Genomic DNA, 22,962 nt, shown 5'->3' on the forward strand with positions numbered 1-22,962 from the left:
CTGTCTTAGCTACCTGTAAGGGGCTCTGGAGGTTCCCCAAACCCACCCTGCCTACAAGGAAGCCACCAATTCATACCTCTAAGAAAAACTCTCTCTCTCTCCCTTTCTTTCTTTCTTTCTTTCTTTCTTTCTTTCTTTCTTTCTTTCTTTCTTTCTTTCTTTCTTTCTTTCTTTCTTAAAACTCAGATCTCATACTGTACCACAGGGTGACCTTGAACTCAATTCTCCTGCTGGGATTACAGGAGTGGACCACCTCGACCCTCCAAGAGAGACTTCTGTTGAGGTTCGAGACCCAACAAAACACAGAAAGCAGAGTTGAGGCCCTCATTAGAGTTAGGGGGAGGGAGGAACTGTTTAGGCTTGTTTACATCTCTAGTCCTGCTAACCACCACCTCAGGCCTTCCCACCCTGCCAGGGCTCTGATCACTGGAAGCCCCGTGTAATTGGAAGGCATTCTCAGGTTAGCCCTGGCGCCTGGCCCCTCCCTGGCTTGTCTGTAAAGGAGTGTCACCTGGGGTTTGCCATTTCCCAGCTAGGGGTTGTCCCCACGCCCAGCCAACTAGCATTTCCCACCCAGAAGCTGCCAGAGCAGCTGCCTCACAGAGCTCTGGGCTGTAGTGCATCAAGGTCCAGCAGTGTAGGCAGCTGTCAGAACCTGTACCGCTCCCCTGCAGAGCACAGTTCCTGCTGGGCCACCGTACTCTGGGTGGCAGAGCTGAAGCTGAGCCCTGTCCTGAGACCTCAGTCACACCTTCTCCACTTAGACCAGGCGCTGGCCCCACATTCCTGCCCTGTGTTCCTTTTTATGGTGTGTTTGCTAACAGGCTGACGTGCCCTCCATCTGAGGCCACATGTACACAGCTCAGTGGGCCACGTACCATGAGCTCAAGGCTAAGACTGTACCCAGCAGCACTCACACAAAGGAGGGTAACTGTGAGAACTGGCCTCCACTACAGAAACTCTGCCCCACCTCACTGATGTCAACCGGAGCCCATTCCACATCGCCCCAACCACCCTGCATACCAAAGGGTATCTCAGAAGACCACCATAACCGCTAAGGGGAGCAGGGCAAGCTGCGCAGCCATACCTCTTTTGGGACAAGGTTCTTTCCAGTCATGTACCGCACAGGCAGCCCACCTTTCCCTAAGGCTACTTCCAGACCTGGGTCCTGTGGCCGGTGGTAACAGGAGAGCTGTCTGGAAACTGCAGCAGACCAGGGCAACTTGCTGATGAAGAACCAGAAGGAAAGTCCAGGTCCCAAGGTGTGTGTGTGTGTGGTGGGGGTGAGCACAGGTGTCCTCCTCAACAGCTTCCCGCAACACCCTGCTGTCTGCCTGGTCTGATTCTGATTTCCTTCAGTATGTGTCACCAATGATGACTCCTGCCCTGTTTACAGTTTGCTTTTGTCTCCTGGCAACCAGGTGACCTGGTGGGGGGAAAACTCAGCACACTGCAGTACAGAGCTGGACTCCCACACCAGGAGTCACAGCGCCTCCTGCTGGCACTACCATTGGTAACCACCAAGCCTTATGCCTCAAGCCTTCCTGAGGGGTGCAATTCCTGTCACATCCTCAAACACCCCCTAATACCTGAGGGAACCTGGTCTTCCCTATACCCTCATCACAGGCTCAGCTGTGTCCTTCCAAAAGACCCTGGGTCCTGTAGATACAGTCAACATCAGGCTAGACTGGGACGGGTTAGGGTCAGGGCTCTTCCTAACCCAAAAAGATGATACAGTGACGGAAACAAATCAGACACATCTTGATCTTAAGTTCCTGGCCTCTAGAACCATGAGATCAAGTTTCTGTGGCATGGGGTCATCTAGCGTATGGCATCTTGTTAGAGCAACCACAGGACACTGACACAACAAACCAGACTTGTCACCATTTTCATCACCATCACACCTACTGTCCTCTATCTGCCTTCAGGACATTTCCTAGAATGTCTTTCTATGCTCTCTCACTCCCTGACAGCTTTCTGCACTGCTCTCCCTGTCTTCTCTGGTGTGGCCTGGCCTATGAGAGGTACAAATTAATGAATGGATCTCTCCAACTTTACCAAGTTCAGACATCTGAATAAATCAGAAGCTGAGGAGATGCTCAGAGGTTAAAGGCCAGGACTGAATCTGGATCTCCAGGACCCAGGCAAATGCTGGATGGGCACAGCTGTCTGTCTATAAATCTGCCTCACAAGTGAGAGATGGGAGCTCCAAAGCAAGCTGGCTAGCAAGACCAGCCAGACTGAGACCCTGCCTCAGTGAGCACAGCACCTCCTACATGCATGTGCCCATACGCAAACAAACATGCATCCAAGCCGGGCATGCTGGCAAACACCTTTACTCCCAGCGCTGAGAAGAGGATCTCTGTGAGTTCTGGGGTCTACATAGTAAGTTCTAGGATAGCTAGGGCTATGTAGAGATCCTGTCTCAAAACATAAAAGCAAGCAGACAAATAAATAAAAAACTACCAAAAGCAAAACAAATAAAGCATATGCATGCATAACATGTACGTGCACATATACGCATAACACACATACCTGAAAGTGGAAAAAAGCAATCAAGAGACAGCAGCATGTGTGGAGAGAGGGGTGATGGGAAACAAGGAAGGCAAGAGCAGGCCAGGAAGAGGTAGAAGCTTCCTGCTGCTCACAGCAGCCACCTGGGTGCTAGGAAAACCAAGCTCTGTGTTTCCATATCCCTAGTCCTTGAACCTCAGAAAGTTAAGGCCACGTGGGTCACCCAGCCCTGCCCTTTGTTTTCCTGGGGTAGCCACTGTGCCCCTCAGGGTCTGCCTAGTCTCCCATGAGCACTTGGTGCAGGGGGTGGGGGGGGCACATTCTGGCATCTACTTGACTGTGTATGTTGTTAGATGACACCATGACTCGGGGGTTGTGACTAAAGCACAAACTGAAGAGGTAGAAGAATGACGGGTGGGGATGAAAGATGGCAAGGAGCACAAACCAAGACAAGCTTGGCTCTGGGTCAGTGTTCTAGCGACAGTCATTTCCTTTCTTGGTCTCATTTCTTAGTCTATCTACTGGAGTGCTGACAAGTAAAGAAAGCACGATAGCAGCGCTCTGGCACGGACCTCCCTTCGGCTTGCGTGCAAGCTCTTCCGCTTGGCCTGTAACGTCTCCCACCGACTCCCACCTTTCCTAACTCCATCCCCTGGAGTGTACTGAAGTTGGTGACTAGCTTCCAGTCAACAAATCCTGTGACTACAAAGCCACCACCAATATTCTGTTTAAAAAGTGTCCTCTGTCTTATTGGCTTTCTTTTGTTTCCTCCTGGCCCTTCACCTTGCCTGCTCTACTCTGAAGAAGCAGGTTCTGCTGTTATGAACTGTCCCTACAGAAAGGCAGGCCCACATGGCAAAAAAGCCACAGAAGTCTTTCATGGTCAGCATGGAACTGAGGCCCAATGCCCTACTGGATCCTGCCAATCACATTAGAACGAGCTCCAAGGTTGCTCTTCCCAGCTGAACCCATCTGGGCCCAGTAACCGAAAACTCCAAATGGATTATTATCAAGGTCTGGGGACTGCTAGCTGTGAGTTAGAGGCAGGCTGTCACACCTTGATGGAAAACCAGAATTTCTGCTTCTCCTCTTGCATACTTGGGAGTTTCTAGAGGGCAGGGCCTACAGCCATCATTTTAAGAGCCACACCCAGGAGCAAGGCAGCCACTGGTCGAAGTTCAGGCATGCAAGGCACTAAGTGAACAGACAAGAGGAAGCCGGAGCCCTTACCCTGAGCTCACCCTGAGGTCAGGGACGCTAGTACGGGACGCCTGGAAGAGTGGAATTCACAACAAGGAGAGAACGGCTCTGGGAACTCTGACCCCAGGCTCTAGTTGCTCCATTGAGTACAGGGACACTGCTGCCCCCTGGTGGCCAGTACCAGCACTACATCCCCAGGCAAGAAACCAGAAAACAAAACACAACCTTTTGTTTGCATGTTGTCAAGGTAGCAGGTCTCCCAGGCCTTAGCTGGGCAAAGGAACAGGACCTGTAGGTTCCAGGGGTTACCACAAAGACCTCTGGAACCTCCCTTCGCCTGTCTTTCGCTCTGATGGCTCAGGGGCTCTGGCTCACTCAGGAGGCCTCCTCTTACAGTCTCCGCAATGACTCAGACTCCTTTTCCAAATAAGGACCACACACTCTAACCTGGGTGGTCTTGTCCCTGGATCCTAGAGGACTGGTCTAGAGTTTTGCCGCCCTCTGGCTTACCTGGGCCTTTAAGTCACTCAAACCCTCAGGCTGTTCTATGCTTAGCAAGTCCACCAGGGGAAGGCATTTTCCTATAACCTTCGTGTGTAATGGGTCATTGAAGGAGAACCAAAGCCAAGAGACACTCCACAAGCCAGTGGAACCCTGGGGGGTTACAAAGGCCAAGCATCCCGGTCTGCAAAGGAGGAAACTGAGGTCTTCTCAGCAGCCTCCTCCACACTAAGAACCTCCGCCCTGCCCTCCAGGCTGGTCTGAGGACAGCCCCTTCCAAGCAGACCCTGGAAATCTCAGCATTTCTCAGTCCATCAGCACCTCCCGTACAATGGGCACCCCCAATGTTGCTAGGAGATTGGACGCCTCAGCCCCAAGACAGATCTTCCTCCTACCTCTTCTTCCACCTCACCACCTCCATAGTCCCACCCTCCTCGGAAACCTAGGAAGTCTGCAGGATCTATCTAGAGTTAGTTGGGGTGTGCGCTCGTGCCTGGGAGGGCTCCACAAAGAGGGGGTTGGCCAGTGTTCCCCAGGACCGCAGGAGACTCTCATTCCCAAAGCAAACCCTACACCACAGGGCTGAGCCCTGACCCAAGAGGCTGGAAGCCTCTCCCTCTCCGCTGGTCTCCGCCCACCTGGCGTGCCTCTTTCCAGACCTCAGTTTCCCGACTGTACTAAGACAGGTCTGCATGGACACGGGCCTTCTCCCTCTACGGGTAGGAGCGGGCCTCGTCCACACAGACTGCAGGGCTCCATGCCGACTCACCTGGCAATCTACCATCATCCTCAGCCTCGGCAGCTCATCGCCAGCCCCAGGGCGCGGCCCGGGGCTCGCAGAGGCCGTTCGCCTCGGCCCGCGCGCGGAGCAGCGGGGCGTCCGGCTGCGGGGCTCATGGCGCGGCCTCCGGTCCCCGCCAGGCCCGGGGCTCCGCGGCCCTGGCCAATGCCTCTCCCATTGTCTGCGCCGCGCCTCGCCTCGCCGCGCTCCCGGGCCCTAGCTGCTCGGTTCCGCCGGAGCTCCTGGGGCTCGGGACGGGTGGGCGGGGACAGCGCGGCCCCGGCCCCGCCCCCGCCCAGCCCAGCCCGCCCGCAGGTGCGAGGGGCGGGCCCCGGCTCGCGAGCTCGGGGACGCGCCCGGTCTGTCCCCCGCGGGGCGCAAGCGAAGAGAGACCTGGGGATGTCCGCCTGGTGTCCACGGCTCGGCGCGTGCACGTGACCCCGCCTCGCCGCGCGCACGCGCCGCGCAACGAGCGCTCCACTGGGCTGGTCTCACGTGTCCCTCAGCCCAGCCGTCCGCGCTGAACTCCCACCCCGGCAGGGTTTAGAATCACCGTCTCGGGTGCTGACGCTGGGTGGACATGAGCATGGACACCCTGTTACTCAGATACCCCGACGCCACCTGCAGGACTCAGCTTGTTGGGTGGCTGGTGGCAGGACTGGCAGGAAGGTCGAGTCGCTCCTCCAGTCCTTCCGTGTCTCCTATCCCTTCTATGTCACCATGAGATCCAAGTTGTCCCTGGCTGGTGTGAGGGTTAGGAGAGACCCTAAAAGGAGATCCTTGTACCTGGGGCAAACAGTTGTTGGGGTCTGGGGTGTTACTGCTACCAAGGAGTCCTTCGTCACTCAGGATTAAGCCTCCTTTTAGGAGTTGGAGAAGTGATTCAGCTAGTAAGAACGATTTTTTTCTCTTCCGTAGGACCGGAGTTCAGTTCCCAGCACCCACGTTGGCCCTCCAACACAGTCTTCTGGCTTCCATAGGCACCAGGATACACTTACCATACACATAAATAAAAATAAATCTTACTGGGTGTAGTGGCACACACCTTAAATTCCAGGTCTGAGGCAAAGGCAGGCAGATCTCTGAGTTTAACGCCATCCTGGTTTCATACCAGTCAGGGCTACAGAGTGAGACCCTGTCTCAAAATAGATAAAATACTTTTAACAAACAAAAAGCCTCATTTATAATGAGCAGTGGCACCAACAGCCACAACTAAATAGCCTTGGTGACCACCTTCAAACTGTGCCTGGGAGACTTAGGGGCATCACTCATCCCTCTGTCCTGTGCTGGCATTCCCTGGCCAGTGTGTTGGCTTTTGGAGGCTCTCCATTTCCCTGTTTCATTTTGAAGCACACTCACAGGGCAGTCACTAACCCACTTTTTAAAATTTGTGTCACTATTTTGTTATGTATACGATACATTTCTGTGTAACACTTGTGTGCAGTGTTCAAGGAAGCCAGAAGAGGGTGTCTGGTCCCCTGGAGCTGGAGTTAAAGACAGTTGTGAGCTGCTGTGTGGGTGCTGGAAATTGAAAGTGGGTCCTCTGGAAGAGCAGCTGGTGCTCTCATCCACTGAGCTGTCTCTCCAGCCCATTTACCCATTTTCAGTGTAAGAACAGGATTTCAGAAGTCACCCATGACCCTACCTGTCACCAGTTATGGTGAACAGCCAAACTCTGGTTTTAAACCAAGGTTAACAGGCCCCAAAGCTATGCTGTATAGGAACCGAGGAGGTGTGGTGGAGACTGAGGAGGTAGGGCTTGGAGTGATTTCAGGCAAGGGTTGAGGGTTACTGCAGGCTAGAAGTCCTGAACCCTGCCCAAGAAGTTTCCTCAGAGCCAAGGCATCTTAGAGAGGATGGCTGGCGGGGTTGAGTGGGCACTGTTACCTGGCATGGCCCCAAGCACCTGTTTCATTGCCCTCCTGTGGCTCATGGAGCTATAAGCAGCTGAGGTTCCTCAAAAGTGCAGCCTACTGCCTGGATGGCCCAGGGCTGGAGTAGTCAAAGTAGCTGTCCGACAAGAACAAGTGCCAAAAGGCCTCTTAGCCATCGTCCCATTTGATGAGGTTCTGAGAGTTGTGTGCCTGCCCAGCATCGCACAGGTCCTAAAACTCCAAAAGTGTTCATTCTTTTGCCTCTTGTCCAGCCACTCAGACTGTGGACTGCATCCTGGAAGTCAGGCACAGGGAAAGCTCGGCTCCTGTCTTGCAGCCCACTGCCCAAGAGGACAGTGCTTGGGAACCCACGTAAGAGCACTGAGAATGATGCTGCATAGTGAGAATTCATGCAGAAGCAGAACGGCTGCTCTGGAGAGCAGCAGAAATCAAGGCAGGCTCCCAGGAAGACGTGTCCTCAGGAACAATTGGCAGGAAATCGTCCCTCCCTCCACTGGCAGGCAGAGTTGTGTGGCCAGGTGCTATAAGCTCAGTCATGATGATGGATGCTGCTGGCCACAAAGGGACAGTTTGAACCTGGAGCAGGTGCTCTGTGGTTAGATTCGTCAGCATTTGTCATTTTGTCTGTTTTTTTTTTTTTTTTTTTTTTTGGGGGGGGGGGGGGGACGACAGCATTTGTTCCCAGGACAGCCTCAGCTGTTGTTCCTCAGGCACTATCCACGTTTTTTGAGACAGTCTCCAAAAAAGCCTGAAGCTTGCCAATTAGTCTACACTGAACAGCCAGTTGGCTCAGGGTCTCTTCAGCTCCCCTGTGCTGGGATTACAGAGTGTGGCACCACATCCGGCTGTTTTGCATGTACCTTTTGGGGAATATCATATGAGCACTGTATTTACATCATTTTACCCTCCCTCCTCTTCCTCCAATTCCTCCCATGTCCATCCCACTCCTCAAATTCATGACTATTTATTATAATTGTCACACAGTTTATAAATACAGTTTGCTGAGTTCATTTAATTTTGCTCAGATGTGTTTAGGGCTAATCTCTTGGAATTGGCTACATTATGGGGGGTTATCCCCAAAAAAGACTGATCTGCCCTCTCCTGGTAACCATCCTGTAGTTCTTTCTAGGGGTGAGGCCTGCAAGAATTCCCCCATCCACGTTGGCATGTCAATAGGGAGTGTTAACCCATATCCTGTCCTAGTCTTCTGGTTCTTCCAGGTCTTTCCACACTCCCTTCTGTGATGGTCCCTGAGACTTAGGTGTAAGGGTTTTGTTTTAGATGTATCAATTGGGTCTAGGCACCCCATGGTCAGTACTCTGCATTTTGACCAGGTATAGCTTTTTGTAATCCTCTTCATCTGCTACAAAAAGAAGCTTCTTTGGTGAGGTGTAAGCACTACCTTTATCTTTGGGTATAGGGCTAAGTATTTAGAATTCAGTTAGAAATTTTATTGGTTTTGAAATGGCCTTGCCAGCCACAAGTAGTGGGTTAGCTTTTAATTGTTGTTTTTAAGCAAACCCAAACATGGCATGCTAGATAGTTTTAGCGTGTGTCAACTTGACACAAGCTAAAGTCATCAGAGAGGAGGGAACCTCAATTAATAACATACCTCCTAGCCTGGTGGTGGCACATGCCTGTAATCCCAGTACTCAGGGAGGCAGAGGCAGGCGATCTCTGTGAGTTTGAGGCTTTCAAAGTGAGTCCAGGACAGCCAAAGCTATACAGAGAAACCCTGTCTCAAAAAAAACCAAACCAAACCAACAAACAAAAAGTGCCTCCCTAAGATTGGGCTGTAGGCAAGCCTGTGGGGCATTTTCTTAATTAATGACTGATGGGGAAGGGCCAGCCCATGGTGGGTGGTGCCATCCAGGGGCTGGTAGAAAACAGGCTGAGCAAGCCACGGGGAGCAAACCAACGGGCAGCATCCTCCAAGACTTCTGCAACAGCTCCTGCCTCCAGGTTCCTGCCTTGTTTGAGATCTGTCCTGACATCCTTTGATAATGAACTGTGATGTGGAAGTATAAGCCAAATAAATCCTTTCCTCCCCAACTTGCTTTTGTTCATGGTATTTCACCACAGCAATAGTAACCCAAAGTAAGCTGCATGAGTTGTGTTGAACTTTTTTGCTTACATGACGAGAGTATCACCTAACTTTGACCTATCTCCAAGCTGTTCACTTGCTTCTTGAAGAGGATGCTCTGTGGTTTTAAAGTTTCTAGGCCCACAGAACTTTAGTCTGTCCTGGAAGTGTGGTGCCTGTCACTCCACAAACCTCAACTCTGATTCTTCTATACAGAGGCTGAGACTGTCCCTGGACACCTTCAGAGACAGGAAGCCAGGCTCCTGCTGCAGCAGCTCCCACCCCAGCCCTTGCCTCTTCCAGAAAATAACCAGGATTTCAGTCTGCTTCTATAAGTTGGTTTCTGTCTCTCTGCTGGTACCTGGGAACCATGCTCTGAATAGGAACCAGGTGAAGGCCTCAGCTGTCCCTGGGATGTGCTGGCGGGATGTGGCAGGAGCGATCATCCATCTTCACCCCTGCTGACCAATGCTGCCCCAGGCCTGTCTTCTAGCCTCCACATCCAGAACCCCCTTTTCCAAAGAGCAACTCTTTGAAGGCAGGCCTGCCCCTTACCACAGCTCTGCTTCAGGACCATTCCCATTGCCTGGGAGCTGCAAACAGGTGCTCTCTAGCATAGACAGAGGCTGGGTCTGTTCCAGCTCCAGTCTAGAAGCTCTAGACTTTCCTTCTCTCTGGCCAGGCTGTACCCTTGTACTTGAGACTCTCCGCCACTCTCATGACCACCCCTGCTTGGCAGATGAACTACAAGGTATAGAATAATAGGCTCAGGGAGAGCCTCCAACTTTGCCAGGGTCGGGTAGGTTATGGGGTGCCTGCATGACTTCAGAGCATACCCACGTTGTTTCCTTCCATGGAAAAGATACTGCAGCCTAGGGAAGTGTGTATTAAGCAACCAAGCTCTCAACCAGTGTCCAATTCCATCTCTGCCTGGACTCCAAGGGCCTTTGAGGTTCTGGGTCCAAGCGGTTACACTCTCTGATTCTGGCCGATCTTGTCCCACTGCCCTGGAGCCCCATACCCACCAGTGACCTCCCAGAGGCACAGTGGCCATGGATACAAAGGGGCATAACAAACACACCTCCTGTATGTCCAGGGACCAAGGGCACAATGACACTGATGAGCACTGTTACCCTCTAGGTGTTCCTCATCTCTCCACAGAACCCCACCTCCCCCAGACTCCTAGAATTGGAATGAGCAAATTCTCTGGCAGCAGCCAGGTTCAGCTCAGTCTCCTGGAATAACCGTTAGCCAACCCTCTCCCCACATAGGCTGTTTGAAATACAGTATGCCTGTGTCCGCCAGACCTATCGTGACTGGCAGAACAGTCCACTGTGTAGGCAAAACCCTGGTCAGGACTATAGTATACACCACCGTTTATTGAAAGCTACCTCAAACTGTGTAACAAGCAATGATCTAGTCCCTGAGAGTGTGGCTTGCCATGGGATGCAGGTGACCAGAGGGAATCTAAGCCTGGCCATCTTCCAAGCTAGCTCCGGAACCCTGAATGAAGAACTAACTAGTGCACATGGCTGGGGGAACAGCATGGTACTTGGGATAAGGTCATTAAAGTGCAGCTTCAAGGCAGTAGGCAGGGCTGAGCATAGCTCAGGGGCAGAACTTCCCTTCAATGTGCAGGGCCCCAGGTTTGATCCCTAACACTGCAGATTAAAACAAATCTAAAAAGCAGCATTTAACAAGTTAGGGCAGCAGCGGGCCTCCAGGCACTTTGAGCAGGGCTGGACTCCAGGGCCTGCCTTGGGGGTGGGTGACCTGCCAGGCCTTGTGGTTTTTGAAGCTCTGGCCTCCCTCTTGTCCAAACATATAGCTAGATCACTATATGACAATGGGTACACAGCCCCTCATAGGTTACACCGTCTCTACTCCTTTTTTTCTGGTTAGACTCCCCTGGTAGACTGTGCTTGGCATGGGGTGGGTGGGATTTGACAGGGCTGTGGGTGGGTCTTAAGCTCCGCTGTCAGCTCCTCAGCCAGTTGGTATTCTTGTCCACTGTGGAGAATCGGATCATCTTGAGAGTTGGGGGCTGAGGCTTCCTGTCATCCCAGAGGTACTCTGGGGACAGCACCGTAGATGGTTTGTGCCAGATGAAGCGGCGGTTCAGGTGGCTCTCCTCCTGCCAGGCCGCCATGATGCCGTTGGCTTTGTCCGCCAGAATGGCCATGTGGCAGCCCCTGGTAAACTCATACACCCTGGCCACTCGCCCCCCAAAGACTGCCCCACCATAATAGAAGTCCCCTTCACTGTCTGCCACAAAGGCAGAGGACGCTTGCCTGCGCTCATAAGGGAATTGCTGGCGAGGTACAGCAAAATAGCCTGGGTGAATGGCAGCCACTAGATCTCCCAAGGTCTCAGGGCCCCATTGGTTATGGAAGACCATATCCACATCAAGACAGAAGAGGTAATCCACCTCTTGGTGGGCTCTCTCGGCGATGTGTTTGCTGATGGTCTCCATTCGGCGCATGGAGATCTCCTCCCACTGGGAGTGACCCTGGATGGGGATGATGCTGAGGAGCCGACCGGGGCCCAGTGGGACTCTGGGAACAGCTGCAGGATCATGGGTGAAGAGGTAATAGTGTACTTGGTACCCACGCATAAAGAACTCTTCAGCTGACTCCAGGAAGGATCGAATGAAGTAGGTGTACCTGGGGATGACAACGCTGTTAACCACTGCTGTCCACCACTGCCTGGGGTACCCTGTATTCCCTGAAGTCTACACACTAGCTTACCACCTCAAGAAGTCATTCAGGTCTGACCTTGGGGTCCTTATCTGTCCAGCTCCCACAATCTTTGTCAAAGTTGGACACCCTTATCTGAATGCCCTGCTTCAGAGATTGGGATTAGGATGCATAATTGTTAAAGTCTGCACAAATTCTAAAGTCTGTACTGTGAGACACTTCTGGTCCAAGTGTTTCTAATCAGGGATTCTCAGTGGGTGACAACCATGAGAGTCTGGTCCTTAATCAGCTGCGTCTGTGTGTTTATGTGTACCAGAGGCTGATACTGGGCATCTTCCTCATTGCTTGCTCCTGGTGGTTTTTGGTTTGTTTCTTTGTTTGGTTTATTTTGTTTTGTTTTGTTTTGCTTTTGTTTTTGAGACACAGTTTCTTGTGTAGCCTTAACTGTCCTGGAACACTCTCTGTCAACCAGCCTGGCCTTGAACTCAGAGATCCAAGTGCCTCTGCCTCCCGATTGCCGGGATATAAAGATGTACATCATTGCCGCCCACTATCTTATTTTTCTGAGACAGGGTCTTTTTGTTTGTATGTTTTTTGAGACAGGGTTTCTCTGTGTAGCCTTGGCTGTCCTGGACTCAATTTGTAGACCAGGATAGCCTCGAACTCACAGAGATCCGCCTGCCTCTGCCTCCTCAGGTTCTGGAATTACAGGTGTGTGCCACTGCATCCGGCTTTGAGACAGGGTCTTAATGAATCTGGACCTCACCAATCTGGCAAAGCTGACTGGGCTGCAAACCTCAGTGATGTACTTTTCTCTGCATCCCTGCTAGCGTTATAGGCATGTGCTGTTGGGTATGGCTTTCTTTACATGGGCGCTGGGGATGGAACACAAGTCTTCATGTTTGCATGAAAAGCACTTTACCAATTGAGCTGCCTTTCAAAGTGTCTTAATGTGCTTCTTTAAAAATTAAAAACCATTTATTTATGTATATGTATGCATGCCATGGGGTGCCTGTGGAACTCAGAGCACAACTTTTAGGCATCCGTTCTCTCCTTCCACCCTGAATGTGTTCTGGAGATCAAATTGAGATCATTGGGCTTAAAGGCAAGCGCCTTTATCTGCTGAGCCATCTTGCTTTTACTGAGCATTTACTGAAGCCGGACAGTGTTCTTTGCGATTCCCATGGTCTTTTTCTTAGTATTAATGATCTGCTTAGAAACTAGACCATCTTATATGCACAAATACTGAGCAACAGGAGGATGAATGAAGCAGTTGAGCTGCTAACGGGGGGACAGAATCAAGGGAATATGAATGCTAGGCGCTGGGGACATACAGCAGAGTGGATGGCATGGCTCCATCCCTCAGACAAGGGGTCATCTGATCTTTGTTGTCCATTTTTCATCTGGCCAGTACTTTACATCCTAGGGCCCAATCATGGTTCCCAAGTGGACTTAAAAGACAAGGAGAAGAAGGGAAGACAAAGTCTCTTTCTATACTCTGCTATTCTTCACCTAGGCTTCTCGCATCTCCCTTTTCATGGCAGGTGAGGCCTTACATCAGAAAACTCTCCCACATCTCTGTACAGCACTTGGCCAGGCTGACCTCTCCCCAGACCAGAAACTGCTGTGGCTCAAGGAGACCAAACCCCACCCATGCCTAAGCCACTACTCACTTCCCCACGGCAAACACGGTGACTCCGATGGTCAGGTTCAGTGGTTGGTACATATTCTTCAGAAACTCCGGGTCGAAGGTTCCCTCGGAGATGATGGGTGCCAACCAGGGGGTAAGCGTCAGCAGCTCTGTGGGCCTGGCATGGGGAAGGCTCAGGCCATGGAGGCCTCCCTGTTCAGAAGCCTGGGCAGCAATGTGGCCCTGTTGCTGGGCCTCAGTTTCCCCATGTGAAAGTGGAGATAGTAACAGCTATCTCCTGCTAGGGCTGGGAAATCTAGGAGTTGGCACTGACACACAGTGTCAGGAGCAGTGGTTCTCAACCTGTGGGTCACAATCCCCACATGAGTTACATATCAGCTATCCTGCATATCAGAGATTTACATTATGATTTACAACAGTAGCAAAATTACAGTTATGAAGTAGCAATGAAGCCATTTTTTGATTGGGGATCACCGAAACATGAGGAACTGTAGTAAAAGGTTACGACATTAGGAAGGTTGAGAACCACTGCTCTGGAGGGTCCTGGCAGTCCCACTGCAGACCAGGGGATACCATAATGCAATAGAATGTACCATAGGTGACATGCTCCTGTCTAAGGCACGCGCCACAGAACCACTGTTCACTGTTCCAGCCTTCTACAGCGTAGGTCATATCATGATCTCTTCAAAAGATAAAAGCACAGAGCAGATGGCCAGCCACCTAAGGTCACACAGCCAGTGATAGGTGAAGCTTATCTCCCGGACTCTCTGGGCCCAGGACCCCTCTGCTATTGGTGCTTCCACCATCCTCTAGCCACATTGGGTCTCTTCCGTTCCCCTCCCTGCCACTACCACGCCCATTCCCTGACACATACCTGCGTTCTAACAGCTTAGGCTGAGGGTACTGTAACCTGTAATCAAGAAGAGCCAGGGTGAGTAAGGCAGCCCTCACTTCTGGGCCTAGAATCTAGGGAGAAAGGGTATACTTACTGTGCCATGGGCTGGGGCAACTTCTCTCGCCTGAACTGCACCTTCATGTTGCTGGTGACAAAGACAAGACAGAGTGGGACTTGTTAAGGACTCCTTAATATAGGCTTAAACATAAGGGTTAAGAGAAAGAGAGGGCCGGTGAGATGGCACATACCTTCAAACCCAGTATGCAGGAAGGCAGAGGCAGGCAGATCACTATAAATGTGAGGCCGGCCTGGTCTACAAAGCAAGTCCAGGACAGCCTAGACTACACAGAGAAACCCTGTCTCAAAAAAAAAAAAAAAAAAAAAAAAAAAAAAGAAAAAAGAAAAAGGAGGGAAAGAAAGAGAAAAAGAAAGGGAGAGAGAGAAAGAAGGAGGGAAGGAGGTTGTTACTAGGGAAAAAGACACCCAAGAGGATACATGTGGGCTCAAGGGAGAGGTGTCTCACCTTTTCTTTGAGATGGGGTCTCACTCCTAGTAGGTTAGGCTGGCTAGCAGCAAACCCTAGAGATCTACCTGTCTTCCCTTCCTCAGCCTGGGAACTATAAGGGAGTACACACCCCACACCCATTATTTTCAAAGCTTTTGGAGATTGAACTTGCAAGGAAGCCCTCTCACAGGCCCTATTTCAATTACTTGTAAGTGCACAGTGGTGCAACACCTGTAATCCCAGCACTTGGAAGGCAGAAGCAGGCGGATTTCTGTGAGTTTGAGGCCAGCCTGGTCTTACAGAGTGAGTCCAGGACAGCTAAGCCTACACAGAGAAACCCTGTCTCAAACAAACAGACAGAATGTTTTCTTTGTCATTCTAAATTTGGATACATGAAACAGTGGCTCCCTGTGGGCCTGCCCATGGAAGACCTGCCACATCCTTCTGCCTCTGTGAACTGGTACCTCTTGAAGTAGAATAAGATAGAAAAGACCAATTATTAGATACTGCTTTATTGGTTTATTTAGTGATTTACCTAAAGCACTGCTTGTGCTGTGTATTGGCCAAGGATGACTTCACTTGCCACCTAAAAGGCTACCTGAAACAGGATGACTTGGAGAAACAACCAAGCCAATAGGCCATTGCCCTTAACCACCTGCTGACTGTCATATTTGCTTCTGTAAAATCTTACATGCTTGCCTGCCCTGCCTTGTCGTTTTAAAGTCTCAAGTGAGAATGCAAACTGAGTCCTGGACAGGAGCCTTTCAGGAACTGTCTGGCTTTGGTCCTTGGGGGACATCTCCTCTCTTGCATTCTCATTGGTGTTAATGTGCTTATTCCAAGAAGAGTCTCACAGTACTCTGAACGTAGAGAGTCTGTTTGTTCATGGTTTGCCTCTCCTCTGTAATTTTCAATCTTCAAACTGTCTACTGTGTCCTTGCTCAGGAAATAAAGGGGTTCTGAGGAGGCAGTCAGAATCAAGATGAGGATGCCGCACCAGGGCCCAGCATTCTGTGCAGCCTGGTGGTGATTTCCTTTTCCTACAAGCCCAGACACGCTTTAGTTACATTAGGGAATAATACACGAGAATAAAGAAGCTGGGGCTGAGAGTGTAGTTCGGGGGAAAAGAACCTGTTTACTACACAGGAGGCTTTTAGCCTACCATACACTTGCCAAAAAAAGAAACTTCACAATCTAAGCATTTGAAGGGAATAAACTGAAAGTAAAGATGAGCCAGGTATGGTGGCACATGACTGTGATCTCGGCACTCGGGAGTGAAGGCAAGAAAATCAGGAGCACAAAGTCATCCTCAAATGTAGTGAGTTCAGGGTCAACCTAACACAAGCTAGGTCGTGTTGGATCAGGGACCCTCAACAGAGAAATGCCTTCATCAGACTGGTCTGTAGGCAACTATATGGGGTCATTTTCCTGATTAATGGTTGATGTGGGACAACCGCCCAGTGTGGAGTGCCTCCCCTGTGCAGATGGTCTCGGATGGTATAAGAAAGCAGGCTGAGCAAGGAGCCAGTAAACAGTGCTCCTTCACGGCCTCTGTTTCAGTTCCTGACTCCAGGTTCCAACCCGACCTCCCTTTCATGATGGACTGTGTTGGGGACATGTAAGCCAATCAATGGTTTCCTCCCCAAGCTGCTTTTGGCCATGACATTCTATCACAGGGACGGAAACCTAAACGGGGCAGTGTGGTGGTTTGAGTAAGAATGGTCCCCATCGGGTCTTATAAGTGTGGCTTTGTTAGAGGAAGTGTGTCAGTGGGGGTGGGCTTTGAGGTTTCAAAATGCCATGCCAGGCTCAGTCTCTTTCTGTTGCCTATGGACCAGGATGTAGAACTCTCAGCACCATGCCTGCCTGCATGCCATATGGTCACCACCATGATGATAACGGACTAACTACTGATGCCCTCTTCTGGTGAGCAGGTGTACATGCACACAGAACAATGTATACATGATAAATAAATAAATCTTAAAAAAAAAAAAAAAAAAAAGAGTTGCCTTGGTCATGGTACCTCTTCACAGCAGCAGAACAGTGACTAAGACAGACAGATAGCCTGAACTACATAAGACCCTGTAAAGGAACTGAAGAGATGGCTTGGAGGTTAAAAGAACTGGTTTCTCTTCCAGAGTACCTGGATTCAATTCCCAATACCTACATGGTGGCTCACAACTACCTGTAACTCCAGTTCCAGGGGTTCTGATGCCCTCTCCTGGCCTCTGGGGGGCACCAGGCATTAGGTACATAGAGATACATATAGGCAGAATACCCAAGCACATTAAAAACAACTAATAATAACCAGGGCAAAGTGGCATACACCTTTAATCCCAGTATTCAAAAGGCAGAGGCAGAGAGGCAGAGGCAGGTAGATAGCTGTGAGTTCAAGGCAAGCCTGGTCCACAGAGTAAATTCTAGGACAGCCAGAACTACATAAGAGAAACAATGTAGTTTTCTCATAAAAAACTGTTTTTTTTTTTTTGTTGTTGTTGTTTGTTTCAAAAAAAACAAAACAAGACAAAACTGGCTGGGTGTGGTGGCACACACTTGTAATCCCAGCACTCTGGGAGGCAGAGACAGGAGGATCTCCATGAGTTTGAGTCCAGCCTGGTCTACAAAGCCAGTTCAGAACAGCCAGGGCTACACAGAGAAACCCTGTCTTGAAAACAAACAAACAAACAAACAAACAACCCTCTCCCCAAATAAAACAAAACAAAAACCCAAAAAAGAAAAAGCCCAAACTAATAATAATGATAATAATAAAAGCCAGGTGTGATAGTGTACACTTTTAATTCTAGCACCCAGGAGACCAGATCTCTGTAAATTCAAAGTCAGCCTGTTTGATTTAGAGAGGAGTTCCAGGACAGGTAGATCCTATCGAAAAAACAAAACAAAACAAAAAAAAACAACAACAACAACAAACAAAAGCAAAAAAAGAAACAAAAACAAAAAACCCACAAAAACATGTCTTTAAAACAAAAAAACAAAAAGACCAAAAAATATGCACACATATCCTATCTGTCCCTTACCATACAATTAATGCCCTATACTGTCCTGGGACCTTGCCAGCAAGAAAGCCATTAACAAATTCAACACAAGTAGCTCCTTGATCTGGGGCCAGGGCTATGGTATCCTGTTATAAACATCTGGATAAGGCTTAAAACAGTACTACATTCTGTTTTTTAATAAAACGTGTGTTGATATAATGTTCTTTTGGAATGAATACAATTTACCCTTGTTCATTCAAATGCTGATTTCTCTAGCCCACTCTCTGGTTTCAATCCGGACATTGCATTGTGATGCTTATTCTAAGCATCACCTGTTTCAAGTTTGTGTAAACATGCCACCATTTGTTCTCTGTACTGTCAATTAAACAACCAGCCCCAATGCTGAGCGAGAGAGAGAATAGGGTGGGACATCCTGGTCCAGAGGGGAGGAGAAGGAAGTGAGGGGAAGGAGTAGGAGAGCAGGGATCAGCAGGAGAGGACTTCAAACCACTAGGAGAGATGAGCTGGACCCAAGACATGACTAAAATCAAGTATAATGGGTGAACTCTGAATGGTAGGAAACTATACAGGCTTGGAGGTTTAGGATGGAGTAACTATTGTCCAGCATTGTGCTCTAGGTTAATTAAATAAATCCTAAGTCTCTGTGTGGTGATTTGGGTATACAGCTGGTTTTGGAATAACCGCTGTTTAACTAAAAGATAAATCAATAATAAATATTAATAACCTACAACACATGTGTTATGCCAGGTGGTGGTACATGCCTTTAATTCCAGCACTTGGGAGGCACAGGCAGGTGGATCTCTGAGTTGGAGGCCAGCCTGGGCTACACAGAGAAACCCCGTCTCAAACAAAACAAAACAACCACACAAAACAAACAAAAAACCCCATCACAACCAACAAAAAAAAACAATAAGTAAATAATAAAGCACCCATGTTATCAAATAGGCTATAACTAACCCAGATGCTTAACTTTTCTTTCGCTGTTATGAAACACAAAAATTCATAAGGCCCAGTGTTTTCACTCTTAGGTTCACCAAGTGGGGAAGGCCTCAGCCCAGTGCCACTCAGTTCCCTGCATTCACACAAAATGAAATAAGAGGTTCCTTCCTTACAGGGCTGTTTACTGACCACCTTCTCCGCACCAGGACACCAGGCTCCCCATAAGCATCAGCCAGGAGAGGCATGTCTACCCATTCCATCTAACAGGCACAGGAAGCAACAAGGGAGACCCGGAGCTGTGCAGTGTGGCTAAAGCAGAGGCATGCTGAGGGCAGCAGGATGCTTGAGGGCTGAAGTCTCAGGTTCTTAGCACATGCCTGTGGCAACTGCAAGTGGCACTTCTCAGAGCCATAAGCTGAGGAACGGGCACCCTCAAACAACGTCAGCCCCAAAGGGTCCCTGTCTCTGCAAATATGGCCACCCCACCCTGCCCCCAAATCCCCTAGCCCCATACTTACAACTCTGGGCAGGGAAGGTAATAGGGCACGTAGGAGACCAGCAGCCAGTCCTTGACATATCCACTAGAAAGAAAAAAAAACACTGCTAATGCTACTCCGCCTCAGAGGCTGACACCACTTGCACTTTATCAGGAGCAAAGACCTTCAGTGCATTTGGGAAGAAGCGCCATCCCGCTATGGTTGTTGTCTATGGAGGACAGCGCCTGCATGCAGCACAGGGCTTGGTGTGTAGCTGTCTTATTGTCCACATGGCTATTCACTCATGGCATGGCTATGTCCTTGATGCCACGTCCCTCAGACAGACAGTAAGGAGACAGACATGCAATGCCAGTAGCTCCCTACAAGGCCAACGGGGTGACTTTAAGAGCATGAACAGGGTTCCTTATAACACGGTCTCAAGGACAATCTAGGCAGAAAACATGGCAAGTTATAGGCTGGGAAGCCAAATCATGGTAAAACACAAAAGCCAAAACTAGTTAGTCTGGCTGAGGCTGGAGGATCCTGAGGCTCGAGAGACTAGTTGGACTTGGAAAACTGTATGAGTATCAAGGTTCAGGGGTGACAGGCAGAGAGAAGTGATGTGAAGGGCAGTGGGGAGACTCCAAAAGGCAACTCACCACAGGACCCAGAGACTGATGCTAGCGAACAGGCAGAATGCCAGGCCCAGGCCCAGTCTTCGGCGGGTCATCACTGGGTGCTGATCAGAGGCTGGGCACCTTCGGAGACCCCCAAGGACCTTGGCCAATCAGGCACTTTCCTCCCAGGTCTGTCAGGCTGAGCCTGCCTCTCTTGAGGTCTCGGAAACGCCTGCAAAGAATGCTCTAATTATTTTCCTCCTTCAGCTGACCTCGGGTTCAGCATTGGGAAGCAGCAGGGACAATGCCTTAGTGCTCAGTAGCAGCTAAGATGTCTCCCCCAAGCAGCGGTCTGTTGCCTAGGCTCTGTCCCTTCATCAGCAAAAGTGATAAGGGGCCACCTAGGGGCAGGCTGGGTCAGCATCCCCAGTGACTTCAGCTCACGAATGTGGGCTCTTCATTTCCTAAAGCTGTGACTGTCCACCTGAGGGAGGCGGGGCCTAAGCTCTGTGGGACACAGCAGAAGGCTCTTCACCAATCTTCGGCTGTTTGGTTGTTCTCTACCGCCAAAGGGTTGGGGGAAGACGTGATGCTGCTACCGACCACAGAGAGCGTGGTGGACCCTAAATAGAAAGTTCCCAGGTCTGAGGTCCTGGGGGTTAGTGCCCTGCACACTCGGTTGTTAAAGCAAACCCGTTCCTTCTCTCGCCCTCTGGGGCCAGTTTCCCTCCCCAGCTCGCCACTTCCTGCCTCACTAGCTTCGGGCTCGAGCTGGACAGAGAAACCAAGCCCAGGTCCAAACCCGGCAGGTCCAAGAGGAGATTCAATTCCAGAGGCTCGGGCTGAGACGCGCACCTGAACTTTGCCCCACTAGTGCTGGCTCCAGGACCTCTTCCTCCTCCTCAGCGGCTGCGGTGGAGTGCGGTGCAGGGCCCGGGTGGCGCCAGGGTCGCAACGAGATGGTTCTTGGGAATACAGAATCATTCCCTTTGGGCTGATCAAGCGATAGGACGGAAAACAGGAACTGGGCGACTCCCCGGAGCGCAGCTGCGGGCCTACATAGGTGGAGCCTAGGAGAGCACGCCCAGCGGGTCTCCTGGTCTCTGGGGCGGAGCAAAGTAGATACCGAAGAGGGCGGATACCTTACCCCCGAAAGTCGCCTGGGTCCTACCCACCCACGCCCCTCCCACAGCCTGGAGACCCACCGCCGAGCCCTGCCCACCGTCCTCAACTGTGCACTGCCTGTAAGGTTTGACTGGCTGAACCGTGCCAGAGCCTTCTCTGGTTTTCTAAATCCTGGCCTAGAGCGCAGAGGGTCCAGCTCGTAGGCAGGGATCGCAGGTCCCGGAACACATGACGGCATGTATGCGGGGCTGTGAGATACAATTTTGGAGGAAATCTTCCAAACAGTCAAGAAGAGAACCAAGGGCTCTGAATCCGGCCTGGGCCTTCTGAATCTCCTGGAGGCGGAGGCTCTGTCCCTTCCTCAGTCCAATTGAGTGGTCATGCTTCCTTCTTCAGCTCCAGGAAAGGCCGCTCTTCTCTACCCCAGGGTCCTAGGAAGGACCATCTGACAGGTCTGATCAGTTGTGTCAGCCAAGCCCAGGGGCTGCAGAGGACTCCGCTAGGAAGGAGGATAGAAGGGGAGAAACCAGCCAGAGAAGAACGGATTCGAAAGAGATTATGGATTTGCTCAGGGTTACAGAATGCTTGAAGCGCAGGTGCCACAGCCCTCCAGCTCAGAGCAGTTAATGCGCAGCGAGGTGAGAGAGAGCCTTATAGTCCAATGGGTGAGGCTAGGACCCGGGAGGGACTCTCTACCAGCATTCTTCAAAGTGGCCAGGCAATGTTATAGTAAGTGATGTATAGAGGTTAGGGCTTGAAACGAGATGGAGTGACCATGAGGACGGAGAGGTAGGATCGGTGTTGTCCAAGGAGGATGTTAGGGAGATGAGAACCTCTGAGGAATGTTGGACCACTTCTGTGTCTATACCTAGGGGTCGAGAGAGTACGATGGTACCCTCTGTATTTTGATTGTGCTTGATGGACAGCTGCGATAAATGCTGTAGTAAAGTTTACTAGTGACCCTGTCTCCCCTCTGCGGTGCCATGGAGCCTTACTTAGGATGTAAAAGATCCCTCGTTCTGCATAAAAGGGACAACACCATCCTGAATATGCATCATGTCTCCTACAGGATCAATAGGGGAAGCCTCTATAAGTTTCTGGAGGCTATTACTGTAACAGACAGTAATCTCTAGTTTGATCAAAAGCAAACAAGCATGGCAGACGGGTGTTTTAAAAGTTAATTAGGCATCTCTGAGTTCAAGGTCAGCCTGGTCTACAAAGTGAATTCCAAGACAGCCAAGGCTCTTACACAGAGAAACCTTTTTTTTTAAAAAAACAAAAACAAAAACAAAAACAAACAACTACAACAACAACAACAACAAAAAAAAAAAAAGAAAAGAAAAAAAAATGTTGATTTAGGCCTTTTTTGGGAACCTGCTTGTGAGCAGTCTGCAGACTTGACCATGAGAGTAGTGTCTGAACTGTTGAGTATAGGTTTCCTGAACCTTTGAAATTTTGTAACAATAGGGGGAAAGAAATCTGAAATATTTGTTCATTACCTTAAATCTGTAGTGAGAATTTTGGAATTTGGGGTCTTTTAAAAGACACAGAATTAGAGCTGCTCATAGGTTAAGAGCACTGGGTGCTCTTCTGAAGGTCCTGAGTTCAATTCCCAACCACATGGTGGCTCAAAATCATCTATGAAATCCGGTGCCCTCTTCCGGCCTGCAGGTGTACATGCAGGCAAAACACTGTATACATAATAAATAAATAAATCTTAAAAAAAGGAATAAAAGTATTAGAAGAGTATGTTTTTGTTTCAATCCCAGGTGTGGGGATATTGAGCTACTTTGCAGCAGCTGTGATTTGCCTTGTTTTCAAGCAGAGGCGTGGTTTTGCCAGCTGCAGATAGTTTCTGAGATTGGTGACATTTGGAATTCTGGGAACTTTTCGGAGGGTATATAAGTGCTAGGGCATGGAGGATGAGTGGTTGGTGGGTTGGTTGCTGTTTGTTAAGTAGTTGTGCACAAAGAAGAAAGAAGAAGCTAGATCTCCTGATGACAAAGGTCAAACTTGCTCTAAAGAGCTCGATGCCCCTAATCAGCAGGCAGTAATGAAAATGTTGCCTCA

General features: G+C 50.0%; 2 protein-coding genes across 4 annotated transcripts in view; both read right to left on the reverse strand.

Annotated features, from left to right (window-relative positions):
* Ralgds (ral guanine nucleotide dissociation stimulator) overlaps positions 1–1,290 on the reverse strand; it is a 38,450-nt gene extending 37,160 nt beyond the window's left edge. Inside the window, exon 1 of the mRNA XM_055600474.1 lies at positions 1,088–1,290. Within this exon, the coding sequence (XP_055456449.1) occupies positions 1,088–1,117 (30 nt within the window). The 5' untranslated portion in view covers positions 1,118–1,290. The remainder of the gene's footprint in view (positions 1–1,087) is intronic.
* A 9,043-nt stretch (positions 1,291–10,333) lies between these two features.
* Gbgt1 (globoside alpha-1,3-N-acetylgalactosaminyltransferase 1 (FORS blood group)) lies at positions 10,334–22,112 on the reverse strand. 3 transcript variants are annotated; one of them, XM_055600735.1, is made up of 7 exons: positions 20,623–22,112; positions 19,810–19,999; positions 19,193–19,255; positions 14,311–14,361; positions 14,196–14,231; positions 13,344–13,478; positions 10,334–11,637 (listed from the first exon to the last, which is right to left on the reverse strand). In XM_055600735.1, exons 2-7 carry the CDS (start codon positions 19,878–19,880, stop codon positions 10,953–10,955), a joined length of 1,041 nt encoding a protein of 346 aa, XP_055456710.1. In that variant the 5' UTR covers positions 19,881–19,999; positions 20,623–22,112; the 3' UTR covers positions 10,334–10,952. The 3 variants fall into 3 exon arrangements, with proteins under 3 accessions (XP_055456710.1, XP_055456711.1, XP_055456712.1); XM_055600736.1 differs by lacking the exons at positions 19,193–19,255; positions 19,810–19,999; positions 20,623–22,112 and adding an exon at positions 13,915–14,003 and having other exon boundaries at positions 14,311–14,354; XM_055600737.1 differs by lacking the exons at positions 14,311–14,361; positions 19,193–19,255; positions 19,810–19,999; positions 20,623–22,112 and adding an exon at positions 13,915–14,041 and having other exon boundaries at positions 14,196–14,213.
* Positions 22,113–22,962: the final 850 nt, after the last annotated feature.

The sequence above is a fragment of the Psammomys obesus genome, unplaced genomic scaffold, assembly GCF_907164565.1.
Source record: "Psammomys obesus unplaced genomic scaffold, mPsaObe1.curated_primary_1811, whole genome shotgun sequence".
Lineage (NCBI taxonomy): Eukaryota > Metazoa > Chordata > Mammalia > Rodentia > Muridae > Psammomys > Psammomys obesus.